This window comes from Antechinus flavipes, chromosome 1 (genome assembly GCF_016432865.1).
Source record: "Antechinus flavipes isolate AdamAnt ecotype Samford, QLD, Australia chromosome 1, AdamAnt_v2, whole genome shotgun sequence".
Lineage (NCBI taxonomy): Eukaryota > Metazoa > Chordata > Mammalia > Dasyuromorphia > Dasyuridae > Antechinus > Antechinus flavipes.
In genome coordinates, this window is record NC_067398.1 from 495314305 (window position 1) to 495329948 (window position 15644).

At 39.9% G+C, this 15644-nt stretch overlaps 1 protein-coding gene across 1 annotated transcript in view; it reads right to left on the bottom strand.

Annotated features, from left to right (window-relative positions):
* The window catches only part of CABLES1 (Cdk5 and Abl enzyme substrate 1), a 150446-nt gene extending 148114 nt beyond the window's left edge, over positions 1-2332 (bottom strand). The window contains exon 1 of the mRNA XM_051970341.1: positions 1349-2332. Within this exon, the coding sequence (XP_051826301.1) occupies positions 1349-2238 (890 nt within the window). The 5' untranslated portion in view covers positions 2239-2332. The remainder of the gene's footprint in view (positions 1-1348) is intronic.
* Between the last annotated feature and the right edge of the window lie 13312 nt (positions 2333-15644).

A 15644-nucleotide genomic window follows, 5' to 3' on the forward strand; every position in this document is an offset into this window, starting at 1 on the left:
CATTTTGCAGGCTGGTGTAGATGGATGGATTAATTTTCTGGTAGGCTGCTTTCCTACCTGGGTCAGAATGATACTGGAAAAGAAGTGGCTTTCAGGCCCCCTTTTGGATAGCAGGGGCAAAAAAAAAAAAAAAAAAAAAAAGTCTGCATCCATTCCATTCAAGCCAAGTTTTGGCAAAGTAACACCATGGTTTGAGATTCTATAAGTGGCAATGGTTGGGACAGAAGACTCATTACAGAAAAAAAGATTAGAAGAGCATTCACATAGGATTCAAAGCCCAACAATTCCTTGGTCATAAAAGGTGGCAGCTCCTAACATATCCCTGTCTTCTACTAATATTCTCTTCCCACCTCATCTCCTCATTTCCACCACCATATGCCAAAGAACAAGCTGCACAAGGCTCTACATGCCTCTGACATGCTTCAGTTGTTACCCAGATAATAAACAAAGGTACTGACTTGCCCAGTACTTTTATGTTTTCACTGTAAATCCTAATGGGCTTCTAGGAACACCTTTTTACCTGAACCTATACTTGCTCAACTAATACAACAACAAAATTTCTAGGTAAAGCCTTGAAGGGTTTCCCTACTACTCAAAGACCATAGGAAGTAGACTGATTAAAAGACAACTTCCTGGAAAAAGCAAAAAACAAATAAGGACAAATAAATGGGAAAACCTAAGAGTTTGAACGTGACATGTGAAAGCTTCATAAGCAGGGACCTCTTGGGAGAATTTCAAAGTATTTTTGCAACAAGTTTTAAATTTCCTCATACACATGCACAAAGCCAGGAGGGCGGGGGTGAAAGCAGGGAGGCTTTAGGAAGCCAACTTTTGTCTGTTCCACTTCCAGCCCTGCCAAGTCTGAGAAAGTGGGGAGGGTGCCTCTCACATTCTGGATGGGATTTCAGGAAGTTAGTGATCTCCCTCTTGTGATGGAAGATTTTGGTGTAAGCTTTTATTTTTATTTTTTTTTAATGAGATCATCCAACCACTCCATCCATGTTGCATGAGCGCTCATGTTCTATGTATTTGGTGCTCCTGTTTTATGCATGTTTTATGCACACACTCTCCTCCTCCCCCTAGTTTTTCCACGTGCACACAGTTTTAGCACTTCAGCCAAACAAAACAAGAAAGCACGGATCCCACAGGGAATGGGGAGTAGACCCAGGACTACAGCCCAGAGAGTCAGCCTGGGCTCTGTATTTTAGGTGCACGAGAAATAAAGATGTTAAAGCGTGCAAGGATTCCACAGGGAATGAGAAAGGGATCCCGGACTCCGATCCCGAGAGTCCGCGAGGGATAGCGAAGGATGTAAAGTGTGGGACGCCCCCCACCTCCGCGTACTCACCGGGACCTCTGCAGCTGCTCGAAGGCGCCCACTTGCCCCGTCTGCTCAAGACAGCAATAGTTCTGCGAGGTCTGTCTGGAGAAGGAGATGGGCAGGATTCCCTGAGTGAAGGAGTTGAGGCGGCTCCGGCTGCCGCTCCCACTCCCCGGCGTCCCGGAGCCCAAGAAAGTAGCCGCCGGCACCTGCACCGGGGCAAAGGCATCATCTTCCTCCAACTCCTCCTCCCCTCCCTCCCCCGGCCCGTCACGCTGCTGCTGCAGCTGAGGCTGCTGGAGCGGAGGGGGAGGTGGCTGCCGGCTAGCCGGAGACAGTTCCCCCGATGCCCGGTCTACACTCAGGGGGCTCATCAGCCCCCGGGCACCCCCGCAGTGGGGCGCTGCTGCAGTGGGATAGTAGCCCAGCTGCTGCTGCTGCAGCAGCGCACAGGCAGTCCCTCCAGCTGCCGCCGCTGCGGCCGCGGGCGCGTAGAAGCTGCCCTTGTCGGCCGCCGAGAGCAGGCTGAGCCGAGCCCGGACTCCGCCGCTGCCGCCCGCGGCGCCGCCGGTCCCGGACTTGGCCGCTCCGTTCTCCTCGCCGCTGCCCCAGTCCTCGCTCTGCAGCGGGGGCCGCCCGTCCAGAGAGATATTGGTGAGGAAGGAGAGGGCAGCCTGTCGGCGCCGCGGGTCCATGCGCTGCTTCCTGGGGGGTTCGGGTGGCAGCTGCTGCGAGGGCTGCCTCTGCTGCTGTTGCCCCGCGTCCGTCCCGCTGCCCCTGGGGCTGGCGTCGGCGGGAGCGCCTCGGCTGTTGCTGCCGCCGCTGCTGGTGCTCTTGCTGGTGCTGCTGCTGCTGCTGCTGCTACTGCTGGTGGTGGGGGTGGCGGTGGTGGCCGCTGCAGCCGCCGCCGCCGCCATTGTCTCCGTTTTCAGCGATGCCCCGATATAACGAGGAGGCGCGGAAGGGCTAAGCTAGGGAAGGAAGCCCGGGGCCGGCGGCAGCAGCGGCGGCGGCGGCGGCGGCAGCAGCAGCAGCAGCAGCGTGCGCGGCCGCAGCTACCGCGCTCCGGCCCCCCGCGTGGCATGGCATGCGAGCCTCCCTCTGCCCCGCGCTGGCCCTGGGTGCTCCGAGGGGCGGGTGGGGGCCCTCCTCCAGCGGACTTGCGGGTGCGCTTTTTCTCTCTCCCGTAACCCTCCTTCCCTTCCTCCTCCTCCTCTCCCTTCTCGCCTCGCTCCCTCTTCTCTCCTTGGCCGATGTTACTAGTATTTATAGGTGCACTCGCCCTGCGCTAACGCTACGAAGCGCTCTTTGCAATAACACTGTATCACGTGTGGGAAATGAAACCTGGGAAGAAAACAAAGCTGCAGCCAGCGACCGGCTGAGGGGGGCGGAGGGGGGGCGGAGGGGAAGGGAGGAAGAGGAGGAGGATGGGGGGAGGCTTGTCTGCGCAGGGGGCGGGAAGTTTGGACAGGCTCCTCTCTCCTCCCTCTGCCTTTCTCTCTCTCTCTCTTTCTCTCTCTCTCTCTCTCTCTCTCTCTCTCCTCTCTCTCTCTCTCTCTCTCCTCTCTCTCTCTCTCTCTCTCTCTGTCTCTCTCTCTGTCTCTCTGTTTCTGTATGTCTCTCTGCCTCTCTCTCTTTGTCTCTGTCTCTCTGCCTCTTTCTGTCTCTCTTTCACTTTGTCTCTCTCTGACTCTCTGTCTCTCTGTGTGTGTCTCTGCCTTTCTCTGCCTCTCTGTCTCTATCTCTGTCTCTTTTTCTTTGTCTCTCTCTCTTTGTGTGTGTATCTCTCTCTCTTTCCTCCTCCTCCTCCTCCTCTTCCTCTTCCTCCTCCTCCTCCTCTCAAGTGAGAAAGAACACAAGTTGCTGCACAAAATGATCCAGGTGGGTTTGTCTAAGCAAATATCTTAATTATGTGGAACACTAGAAAGTGTACACATAAGTAAAAATCGGTGTCAGTGGTGTGAGAGAATTGTTGTAGAGTTAAGAAAATTGTTAAATGATATAATTAACTGTCAAAGATTCATTTATGCTCCACTTTACTACAATCCTCCAAGGGAAAAAATAACCACAAAAAATTTTAACAGTTAAATCGTTGGACTTTGACAAATAATGGTGGAAAGAGCAATGGATTTGGAATCAGATTCAAATCCTGTCTGGGCTATTGTAGGGCTTCTTAAACTTTTTCTACTTGAGATCACTTTTATGTAGTCCTGATTATATAGGTATATGGGTATAGAAATCAAACATTTTCTGATAATAAATCATAATTTCCTGACCCCCCCACATTCAGATAAAAGACCCTATATAGGGTCAGAAACCATAGTTAAAAAGTTGGGGGCTATTATAATCTGTAATGTAATCTTATCTGTGTATCTTTTAAGAAAGTTATTCTTCAACTGTCAAATGAAGGGACTGGTCCTAAAGTTTCTTCCATATCAAAAAACTGTAAGTCTATAATTAAATGTGGCAGCTAAGACTCTCTGATCTCCTATTTAGACATTTGAATCACATTCCCCTCACCCCTCTTTTTATGTTATGATCTATTTTCTCTAATTGTTTATGAAAGGCTGGATAATAGACTCATCAGAAGCTTGGTGGAAGGAGCTATTAGATTGTTTGATTTGTTTATGTGTGTGTGTATGCATAAATCTAAAGAGGTGCATAAGACAAACCAAAGACTAAGTTCATTTACAAATTCCCACTGAAAATTTTCATATTTCTGGAGTCAAGGCCTGGGACAGAATAATACCGGGGCCTCTTTATAACTCTTCTTTAAGGATTAAATATAAGGATGTACATTTAAAAAAAACCCCTCTGATACCTTTCTAGAAACTCACTTCTCTTAAGTTAAGTGACTGTGATTATGGAAATACACAACAGAGAAAGGACTTGAAGCTGTCTCCTAAACACCAAATCTATATTCTCTTACCATTATACCATATTGTCTCTTTTATATAGTTGCTTTTTGAGATAGTTTAAGTATTATCATTCCCAATTTATAGAAGAAACTTATTTAAAGGTGTAGTAAACTGATCAGAGTCACAGTGCTAGAGTCAGAGGAAAAAGCAATAAGGTTATTTTTTTGTCACTGAAATGAGATTCATTCATTCAGTTCATCATTTTGTACTTCCTGATTGTAAGGTCCTTTGCTTGCCATAAACACCAGTGGAGGAATACAAGGGGTATAGAATTCAGTTCATGCCCTTTTGGGATTTTCTTATTGGATCTTGAATGCTCTGTCTAAAAGTAGCAAACTACACCTGCTTTATTAGTCTTCAGAGGATATCATTCAGAAGTTAGTCACTGGAAGATTGTATAGTCACATTTTGGTATGATATGAACGACTTTCTAAAAGGCTGTCAGCTGGCAAGTTTCTCAAGTTCACTGAGGTGAACTTTGGGACACCCAAGAAAGCTCACTACACTTTTCTTAGAAACAAAATGTTTTGAGATCAGGAATTAAATTTAATGAAAGGCTTAAATTGAACCCTGCAGCTAATCAGTCACTTTACATTGAAATTCCACTCCATTTCAGGTTCAAGAAAGTAAACTGAGTAATGGAGAAGGAATATACCATCACTCCTGAAACTGGCAGCCAACAAGGAGTGTGGCTTCAAGTTACATTTGCCAAAGACAAACAGTATATTCCACATGGCACATCCAGGGTCACAGTTTGTATACCAATAAAAGACTTCAAACCCCCCCCCCCAAATTTGCCAGCTTTTTCATGCTAGAAAAAAAAAAAAAAAAACAACCTACCAACAATATGGAAAATTAAGTCTTTTTTCCTTGCCTAAGCAGACTGATTTAACAGCCTGAACTCATGTACTGGTGACCATGATCTGTGCAGTTTAGTTAGGAATTCAATTACTCTGCTTAAGTAACTACCTTGAAATTTTCAAGGTGCTTATTCCAGTTAACTTACTTTACAGGACTACTGGCCATCAAATGCAAGGTCACAGAATTACTAACTAAATGAGTTTAACTCTTGTTTATTAGTCTCAATCTTGCCAGTTACCATTTTTAAAAACATGTCTCATTTGTCCACATTAGTAGATATATAAACAATCCTGAAGAATTTTTTCTAAGGGTAACACGATAGAGGGAAAAGGGTCTTTTGGTTTAAAAAAATATTTGGAGGGGAAATTTTAAATAGACTACTGTATTTGTCCAAAATTAAATTCTTCATTTGTTATCTTAATTTGACTTATTTAAAATGTGAATTTGGTTACATATTGATTTAATCAACAAATAACTAATTGAGGATATATTTATATTCCATACCACTGCCCTGGGTGATAGGGTCATTTTAAAAATGTACAAGAGGATGGATCCTGCAATCCTAAACAATTTCTGATTAGATGCCCAAATTATTGATATAGATGGTAAGTGTGAAGAGTTCAGAAAAGAGAGATTTCTAGGAGTAACTAGATCTGTGGGAAAAGGTAGTTGGGTGTGTTCGGAGGGATAATTAGAATTTGTATGTATATGAATATGTATAAATCAGGGGTTCTTAACTTTTTTTGAAGGGTCATGAACCCCTTTGGCAAAATGGTGAAGTCTATAGACTCTTTCTCAAAATAATGTTCGTGAAATACATAGGATTATAAAGAAAATTAATTATATTGAAATATAGTTATCAAAATATTTTAGAAAAGTTCACAATCTCTAAGTGAAGCATTTTTGATTCAAAGGTGTTTTTTGATAAGGCAGAATAACATAGTCATTATGGTGGATCATTAGCAGAGAAATGTAATTTCTATAAATCTTTCTTCCAGCCCTTTTTAAACAAACAAACTTGTTTTCTATGCTGTGCTATAAGTTGTATCCTTCCAAAGAAAACACTTTGTTGCTTTTGACTCACTTGACTGGCAAAATGGGGGAGATTGGCTTTCTTTTGAAAGTAATAAGTGACTTGACAGATCAAAGAATCAAAGGATCAAACTCAGAAAACCTGAGGAAACCTTTCCAGATAAGAGGCTAACACATTCAAAACAGCTTGGAAAAAAATAGAGAATAACTCTTCAGTTGGACAGGACTTTATTGACTAACTGATGGAACAGTGGATAGAATACTGGGGCTGGAATCAGGAAGACTCCGTTTTCTAAGTTCATATGTAACTGCAGATACTAGCTGTGTAACCCTGAATAAGTCCCTTAACTTTGCCTTAGTTTTCTCATCTGTAAAATGATCTGGAGAAGGAAATGGCAAACAATTCCAATATCTTTGCCAAGAAAACTCCAAATGGGGTCATAAAAAGACAAAAATAATTGGAAGAAAACAATAAATGTTAATAATGCTTACTAAGTTCCACTTACCGTGTTAATTACTGGGGGAAAAAAAAGGTTAAAGAAAATCCCTGTTCTCAAGGAACTCATAATTTAATGGGAGAGATAATTTTGCTGTTCAGTCATTTCAGTTGTGTACAACTCTTTGTAACGCCATGTGAAGTTTTCTTGGCAAAGATATTGGAATGATTTTCCATTTCCTTCTCCAACACCAGATACAGACAGGCTAAATTGGAGGTAATCACCAGAAAGAAAGCACTACCATTGTGGGGGGATTGGGAAAGACTTCTTTTAAAGATACTAAGAATATGAATTGTCAGTGTTGGTTTAGATTAGCAAATACTTTTAATTTGAGTTACATTTAACAGGTTCTTTGGTTGTTATTGGTAGACCAAAAGCATTCATATCAATTCAAAGAAACAATAAGTTGAAAGAGTTACCTAGATTAAACCTTGTCATGGAATGGTAGGGCTGGAAGGCATCTGTTTCCCTATTTTACAGATGACAAAGCCTTATGTATTGATATAAAATCACAAGGCTGATGAGTAGAAAAAAAAAAAAAAACAGAACTAAAAATGGTCCTGCTGACTTCCACTCAATCTGCTTTCTAGGTAATGGTGCCTCTTGTCACTCACCTCATCTAAGTGAATGTAATTCGTTCAGGTTTCTAAGTCCCATAGAAAAAAGGAAACAAGTGATTTTGGTGACTAAACAGTACTTTAGTTGGGTATCACAAAATGATAGAGGAACTTAGCTGTCCAATCCTAAAATATCTCAAACTGAATAAGGTGATACCAGATACAATTATCTCTTCAACATCAGGAAGGTTAGGGGGAGCTGGAAAATCTTTGTAAAAAATTGTTTGCCATATCTTCATACTGGAGAAAAAGTCTAAATTATTGTGGCATTAAAAATAAAATATTTTGATATTATATATATATATTTCATTATTTCTGACTTTCTAAACGTTTTCTGTGTCATCTGCAGCTTCCACAAAACTCTCCCAAAATTTCCATCTAATTTCTTATGTCGACCAGCAATATATTGAAATCAAAATGGGGAAGGACTAGGTGTACTGGTTTTTTTTTGGGGGAAATGTTCGCCTCTCTTGTGCTTTCACTCTGGAAGATAGATTGCCAGAGGAAGCAATACAAGTGAGCAATGAATGAATTCTGAATCAAATTTTTTTTTGGACATCTGATAAGAAAGTACAGTGAATGTTACGTTCTGGCCATTATTTGCCCATAATCTATTTCAAAATCTTCAATGAACTATTAGCACTCCTTTTTGTTGTTCCGTCATTTCAGTCATGTCCAACTCTATAGACTCCTTCTCAGAATAATGTTCATGAAATACATAGGATTATAAAGAAAATTAATTATATTAAAATATAGTTATCAAAATATTTTAGAAAACAATCATTTTAGACCCCTTTTGGAGTTTTCTTGGCAGAGATACTGGAGTGGTTCACCATTTCTTTCTTCAGCTCATTTTACAGATGAACAAACTGAGGCAAATAGGATTAAATGAAGTCAACTAGTAAACTAGTCTGGTGCCTAATGGTGGATTTAAAGTCAAAACTCTTAATTCCAAGAGCCAGTTGGCGATTTGTTCCACCTACCTATGTTTCCTCAAATCCACCTGGACTCATACCCAGCTTTTTTCCTGGAAAATGCTTTAATAACTCTCATTTAATTTCCCCATATTGGACTTTAAATAAACTGAATTTTCAAAGACAAATGAAATACTTTATTCGTCTTGGTATATTTAGCTTAAATTTTAATGTCTTTGAGAAATGTTTGTCTTTAAATGTTCAAAATTCATTTGTTCAAAAGAAAATTTTGAGAGGGAATTCTGTTAAATGTCACATGACCATAGCTTTAGCCCTAAAAGGATCTTCAATACTGGTTATCTAGTCTATTCACCATCCTTCTCCCTTTATTCATTCATTTATTTATTTTGTTTTGTTTTTACAAATGAGGAAACTGAGACCCCAAGAATTTAAATATTTTGCCCAAGGTCAAACTGGTGGGAGAATCAGAGACCAAAGTTTTCTTCTAATTCATCACTCTTTACATCATATTGTATTTTGTCCTTCCAAAGTGTTTTTTGAAATAATATTTCATATCTATTTAATCATTTAGGAACACTTTCTGATAACTGGAGGTCAGAGCAGTATGAACTGACCAAAAGCCGGGATGAGGATGTAGTGATGGTTTAGTCCTGACTAGGCCACTTATTAGCTGCCTGATCTGGAATAGTCACTTTGTATTTCCTAATCTGTGAAATGAAGAGTTTGGACTGGCTCAATCTGGAGGCTTTCCAGCTATGATGGAAGCGGATTCATCTGCACTTCTGGCCCTTGTGTGCCCTCTGGTGGTGGTGCTGCTAACATGTTGTTGAAAGGCTAGAAGAAGGATGAAGGGCTTGCAGAATGACACATCCCTGCTCTGGAACGCTTAGCCCCTTTGCCAGCATCCCTGGCCAGGGAGAATTTGTGAGGGCAACCATCACAACACATTCACATAAAAACAGATTTTTATGGAGCACATTTGTACCATTAAGAGCCAAAAGAAGCCAAAAGAAACCTTATGAAAAGTCTACTAAACCCCTCATGCATTTTAAAATCATGTTTCCTGATCTTTTGAGTCATGTCAAATAATAAAACTTTTTAAAAATGTTAAAAGCACATCTTGCAGCTGAGTCAAAGTTAAAAAAAAAACCCAACAGCCTTGTATTAAATCTGTGTGACAGATGAGAATTTGCATTTAAAATGGCTCTGTGTATTGAGCATACACACACACACACACACACACACACACACACACACACACACTTTTTCATAGTATCCCTTCCTTTTTGGTGGACTATAACTTTTGGGCCATAAGGTTCACTGGTTTTAATGACCCCTAGAGAGCGGTGGGGGAGGTTTATGGGGAGTTTTATATGGGTAATACAAGCAAAAGACTTCATAAAGGTTGAATGTTTGCCCTATGTCTATGGTTTAAACAAACTAGCCATGAGATAATTCTTTTTTTTTCCCTTTTGGCCACAAAAACTCATTGAGACATAGAGGTATAGAGATATTGGGAACTGTATGGATAGAGAGTATCCATTCCCATAAAAGCCCAGATCCTTTGCACAGTGACAGTCAAGACTTCTCATAAATCTTAGAATAAAATAAAAAAGCAAAGCATTTGGACTGATCCTAACATGACTTAATAATAATGGCTAAAATAATGATAACATTATTATTATTTAGTATGTAATTATTAGTATATAATAGTGTATACAGAGATGCATTTGTAAAACTTTACAAATATTGTAAACCTTACAATATTATCTAATTTGAATCCTTATAACAATTTTGGAAGGTAGGAGCTATTATCCTCATTTTATAGAAGAAATGGAAATAAACAGAGGTGAAGGATCATACAAATAGTAACTCTGGTTGAAATTGAATTTAGGTGTTCCTGACTCCAGACCTAGTGCTCTAGCCATTGCACCACCCATCTGTCTCCTTCTAATTGTCTTATCATACCCAGCTTTTTGCCTGGAAAATGCTTTAATAAATCTCATCTAATTTCCCCATATTGTGCTGAGTAGTAAAGGAATGGAAGCATGTTTTCTGGGTTAATCATAGGGAAAAATTTAAATGATAATTATAGCTAACATTTATATAGTGCTTTGAAATTTACAAAACACTTTACATATGTTATTTCACTTTGATCCTTGCAATAACGCCAACAGGTAAGTGATATTATTACCCTCAATTTATAGCTGAGGAAACGGGCTAGCAGAGGTTGTCACTAGATTTGGGTCATATAGCAACTTGAGTGCTCCCTCCCTTTGCAAAGCTTAGAAGAGCTCCAGAGATCTCAGCCCACTGTCCTCTGCTGGACATCGCAAATGTTCTCTCTGCCAGGTTGTGCTATCATTGGGTGGATTTCACCTCTTCATGGCCATCTGCTGAGAACATAGAGCATTAGCTACCTAACTATTACTTTTATTTTCTATCCACCTGTCTACTAAGATAAGATAACTAGAGGATCTCTTTCTATCAAGGGTTTGGGTGAAAGCTCTTAATGAATCACCATCAGATGGAACTCGCCTAGGGTCATACAGCTAGTAAGTGTCAAGTGTCTGAGGTTGTGTTTGAACTCAGATCCTCCTGACTTTAGGACTGATGCTCTAGCTGCTGTACCACCTAGCCACCCCAGAAAAGAAGAAGAAGAAAAAAGAGAAAGAGGAAGAGAAGAAAGAAAAAGGAAGAGTATTTCAGTTTAGGATTAGGTCCATTCTTTGGATTACACTGACTTTGGGACATATAAACTCAGATAATTATCTGAATTTGAATTAGAAAATTGTTTGTGGTAAAATATATAATAAATGAAAATTAAAATATCCTTTGATTCATAAAACTCATTTCATGTACTATTCTACAAAACCTTTACCGAGGTTAATCAATACTAAATAAACATTTATTAAGTGTCTACTGTGTGCCAGATGCAGTGCTAAAACTAAAAGAAAATGAAAATAGATTAGAAATATAAATAAGAAAAAAGAATGATGATCCCTGCCCTCAATGAGTTTACAATCTAAAGGGGACAGACAACCCACAAAAGGAAGGAGTGAAGAGGGAGGGGTATGCAGTGAAGGTATCTAACATAAAAGGTGGAGAAAGTCAAAGATGTTCCAGAGTCATGTAGTCTGGTGAGAAATGAGGGGGTGTCCTAAAATGGGAGCTCATCGCTCCCCCCTTGAATCAGAGGGGTAGAAGATGGTGATGAGTTGGAATATCAAGGCTGCTGGGACCTTGCAGGATTGTGGCAATAAAATGAGTCTCGATCCCAAAGTCCTGCTGAGGCAATTGGGGTTAAGTGACTTGCCCAGGATCACACAGCTAAGAAACCAAAGTCCTTTTGCATGCAAATGATGTTGGATAGTAGTGATGGTGGTAGTGGCCCATGTTCCTGCCCTTATTATTCCCATATTTCAGCAACAGAAGGATTGATCATTTTTGTATCATTCTGGTTCTTTCCTCTCTCTTTGATAATCTGTTCCTAGGTTTGACTATCATCTTCCTCATCACAGATCAGTCAGTCTGAGCTTTATTAGGTGGAGTTTTTGTTTGTTTGTTTTTTATTATAGCAAGAAAAATCCCAAACTTTTACCTGTTGGACAGTCTTGTGAATGTCTTCAAAATGGACCTGGGCTGATCATCAGACCATAAACAGTCCATTATTCCTGGGTCATTAATTCAGTCCTTGGATTAGATGACCTCCAAGGATGCTTTTACCTCTAAATCTATGACAAAGGTCCCAGGGCTTGTACTTTACTGACCTGGCCTTTGAGAACCCAGAGCCAATGCCAGGCTACGGTGGTATATCTGAATAAAATGTTAATGGTATTTAGAGAAAACAAAGCATGCAAATTACATGATACTCACAAAAATAAAAGGGCTTTTGAACTATTAGAAGTAGAAAATAGAATTATAGAATCTTTGATTTGAAAGGGACTTCAAAGATGACTTAAATTAACCACTTAATCTGAAGAAAAAGCTATAACATTCCCAGGAAGTATTCATCCATCCTCTACAGCCAGCCATTGATAAGGAGCTCACTATCTCTCCAGGTAGCTCATTTAGTATTTGGACTGTTTATGTGTTAGCAAGTTTTTGTTTATATAAGAGATACTTGACATGCGTCTGGGGTAGACCCCAACACTATAATGTTGTATAGATGGTATGGATCAATGTTTTACCTTTTAGTCTGGTTTGTTCACTCCAATCTGAGCTCACACTGGTGGGAAGGATTTGGTTGCCAGAAAAGGACAAGTCAAACAAGAGAATTCACCTCTTCACTTACACCTGGATATTCTCCTGGACTTGATGATCTCCAGAAACTTCACTATTCTACAAGATGAAATCAACTCTGAAACCTGCCTTTCTCTTCCCTGATAGAAGAATTTTATCATGACCCTGGCTTTGTTATATTCCCCTTTCCCCCCAATTTTTCAGGTTTTTTTCCAAGTGTTGTCTTCCCTTGTTAGATTGTGTACTATTAATAAAGTAAGCAGAACCAGATGAATGGTGTACACATTAACAGCAAGATTATGTGATGATCAACTTTGATAAACTTAGATTCTTGGCGATGCACAATTGCCAAGAATCCAAGACAATTCCAATGGACTTGGGATGGGATATGCCATATGCATCCAAAGAGAGAACCATAGAGAATGAATACAGATTAAAGCATACTAATTTCACCTTTTAAAAATGTGTTTGCTTTTTATTTCTTGTGGTTTTCCCCTTTTGTTCTGATTTTTCCTTTTTTAACGGGACTAATATAGAAATTTGTTTAAAATTATTGTACATCAGCAAAATAACGGTTTGGACATGTATGTTTATTTTGTATTTAATTTATACTTTAATATATTTAACATGTATTGGTCATTCTGCCATCTGGGGGGGAAGGAGGGGAAAAATCGGAACAAAAGGTTCGCATTTGTCAATGCTGTAAAATTACCCATGCATATAACTTATAAATAAAAAGCTATTAAAATTTTTTTTAAATCATAATAAAAATAAAATAAAATAAAATAATTGTACATGTATAACCTATATCAGATTACTTGCTTTCCTGGGGTGGAGGAAGGTAAGGGAGAGAGGGAGAAAAGGCAATTTGGAACTCAAAATCTTACAAAAATCAATGTTGAAAGCTATATTTCCATGTAATTGGAAAAATGAAATGCTATTTATAGAAAAAAATAAAAGAAGAGGGAATAAGAAAGAAAAAGATTATGTGCTACTTGATTTGATATTGCTATTCAGGGGCTATCTTATTTCTTTCTTTGAATCCCCAGTGCTTAGCTAACTAACACATAGTAAAATCTTAATAAATGTTTATTGACTCTCTGACTGAATCAAGTACACTAGCAGTTTTATAGGATTGAGTGGCAGACATTGTGGTAAATGCTTGGAATATAAAGAAAAGCAAAAGACAGTTTAATGTCCTGATTTCAAGGAGCTCACAGTCTAATCAGAGAGAAAGGACATTAGAAGTTATGTATGAACAAGATACAGCCAGGAAAATTGGAGATAATCTTAGAGGAAGGTACTGGGACTAAGAAGGTTCTTATAAAAAGTGTGTTTTATTTGGGATCTGAAGAAGGTCAGGGAAGTCAGGGATGGAGATGAGAACGCAAAGAATTCTAGGAAGGGGGACATCAGGTGAAAATACCCAAAGGTCAGTGCCACTGGATGGTAAAATACAGAGAAAGGAGTAAGATAAAGGAAGAATGAAAAGATAGAATAAATCGAGTTATAAAGGGCTTCAAAAGCCAAGCAGATGTAAAGGGAAGGGATCATAGTTTACTGTATGGGAGAATGGGTAGAAGTAGGGGGATTGGGATTAATGTGGTCATATTTTCACTTTAGGAGGATCAGTTTGACAGCTGAGGGATGATTAGAGACTTCAAAACATTAGATTTAGCAACATGTATTCAAGAAATCATTTGGAACTTTGTAGAGAGCCATTTGAGTTGAATGATATGGTCCAAAGCTAGATCAGGTAAGGGTCTTTGGAAATGGAGAAGACATTATGAGAATGTTTGTAGACAGCAAGGAAACAGTAGGTAAGGAGAGAGCAAAGACTGATGAAAAAGTTGGGACAGCTGTCCCTAAATAAAATGAGTATATTAGTGCATATAAAAATTACTTACTTCTCTTTTCTCCTTTTCCTTGGAGAGGGAAACCTAGTATTCTGTCTTGAGCTTGGTAGTATAGTACAAAATAATTTATTGGTCCTTCATCTAGATGGCCCAGTGGATAGCTAGAGTCAAGAAGGTTTGAGTTCAAAACCTAGCTTCAGATACTTATTTATATGACTGTGGGCACTTAACCTTGTTTTTCCTCAGTTTCCACATCTATAAAATGAGCTGGAAAAGAAAATGGCAAGCTATTCCAGTAACTTTGCCAAAAAACAAACTCAAAAGGGGTCACAAAGTGTTGGACACGACTGAGCAACAAATTTACTAGTCCAGGTGTGTGTGTGTGTGTGTGTGTGTGTGTGTGTGTGTGTGTGTGTGACAGAGAGAGACAGAGAGAAACAGAGAGAGACAGACAGAAAGAGAGAAACAGAGAGACAGAGAGAAATAGAGAGAGACAGAGAGAGAGAGAGACAGACAGACAGACAGAGAGACAGAAACAGAGAAATAGAGAAATAGAGAGACAGAGACAGAAAGAGAGAGAAACAGAGAGAGAGACAGAGAGAGACACAGAGAGAGAGAGAGACAAAGAGAGAGAGGGGGAGAGAGAGAGAGAGAGAGAGAGAGAGAGAGAGAGAGAGAGAGAGAGAGAGAGAGAGAGAGAGAGAGAGAGAAATTGAGGAATTATTATTCTCCTTGAACAGGCAGCAAAGTTAGCTACCTGACTGCCAGCAAATCTCAAGGAGGTGTTATGTCATTTTTGTTATATTTAAATTTGGAGGAAGTCTGGACTTAAAAGTGGGAGAGAAGAGGAACTAGAATGGTTTCTACCCTGAAATTTGGTCATGTTCTCTTCACCTGTTCTTTTGCAGTCAAGAGGAAAATTCAGGAGGAAGACTACATGAAATCAGAAAAGTAAGAATGTTTTCGAAGAAGTGGGGGCAGGAGGAAGGAATTAAAGCTACCAAAAGAACAGGACAATTCCCACCATCACCCACAGACACACTGTAAGCTCTAGATATATTTTGGTCCTAATATGGGACACATATAAAAGGAACTATATAACTACATAAAAAGGAACTTACATAAAAGTTCCTCCCGATTTGTATAAAACCTGAGATTGCCTATAATCAAACTGCCTTTCAAGCCTTAGTTTATAATAAAACTTTATGCAAAGTATAACCCAGACAATCTAGCAATCCTCATGTCTTTGCTTTGTCTGTCCTGCCATGAGGGAATGAATTCTTTTTTCATCTCCCTCTTTTGGATCCCTTAGTTCCTTTGGGGCTCAGCTAAAGTGCCATTTCTGCTCTCCCCTGCTCTCCCACA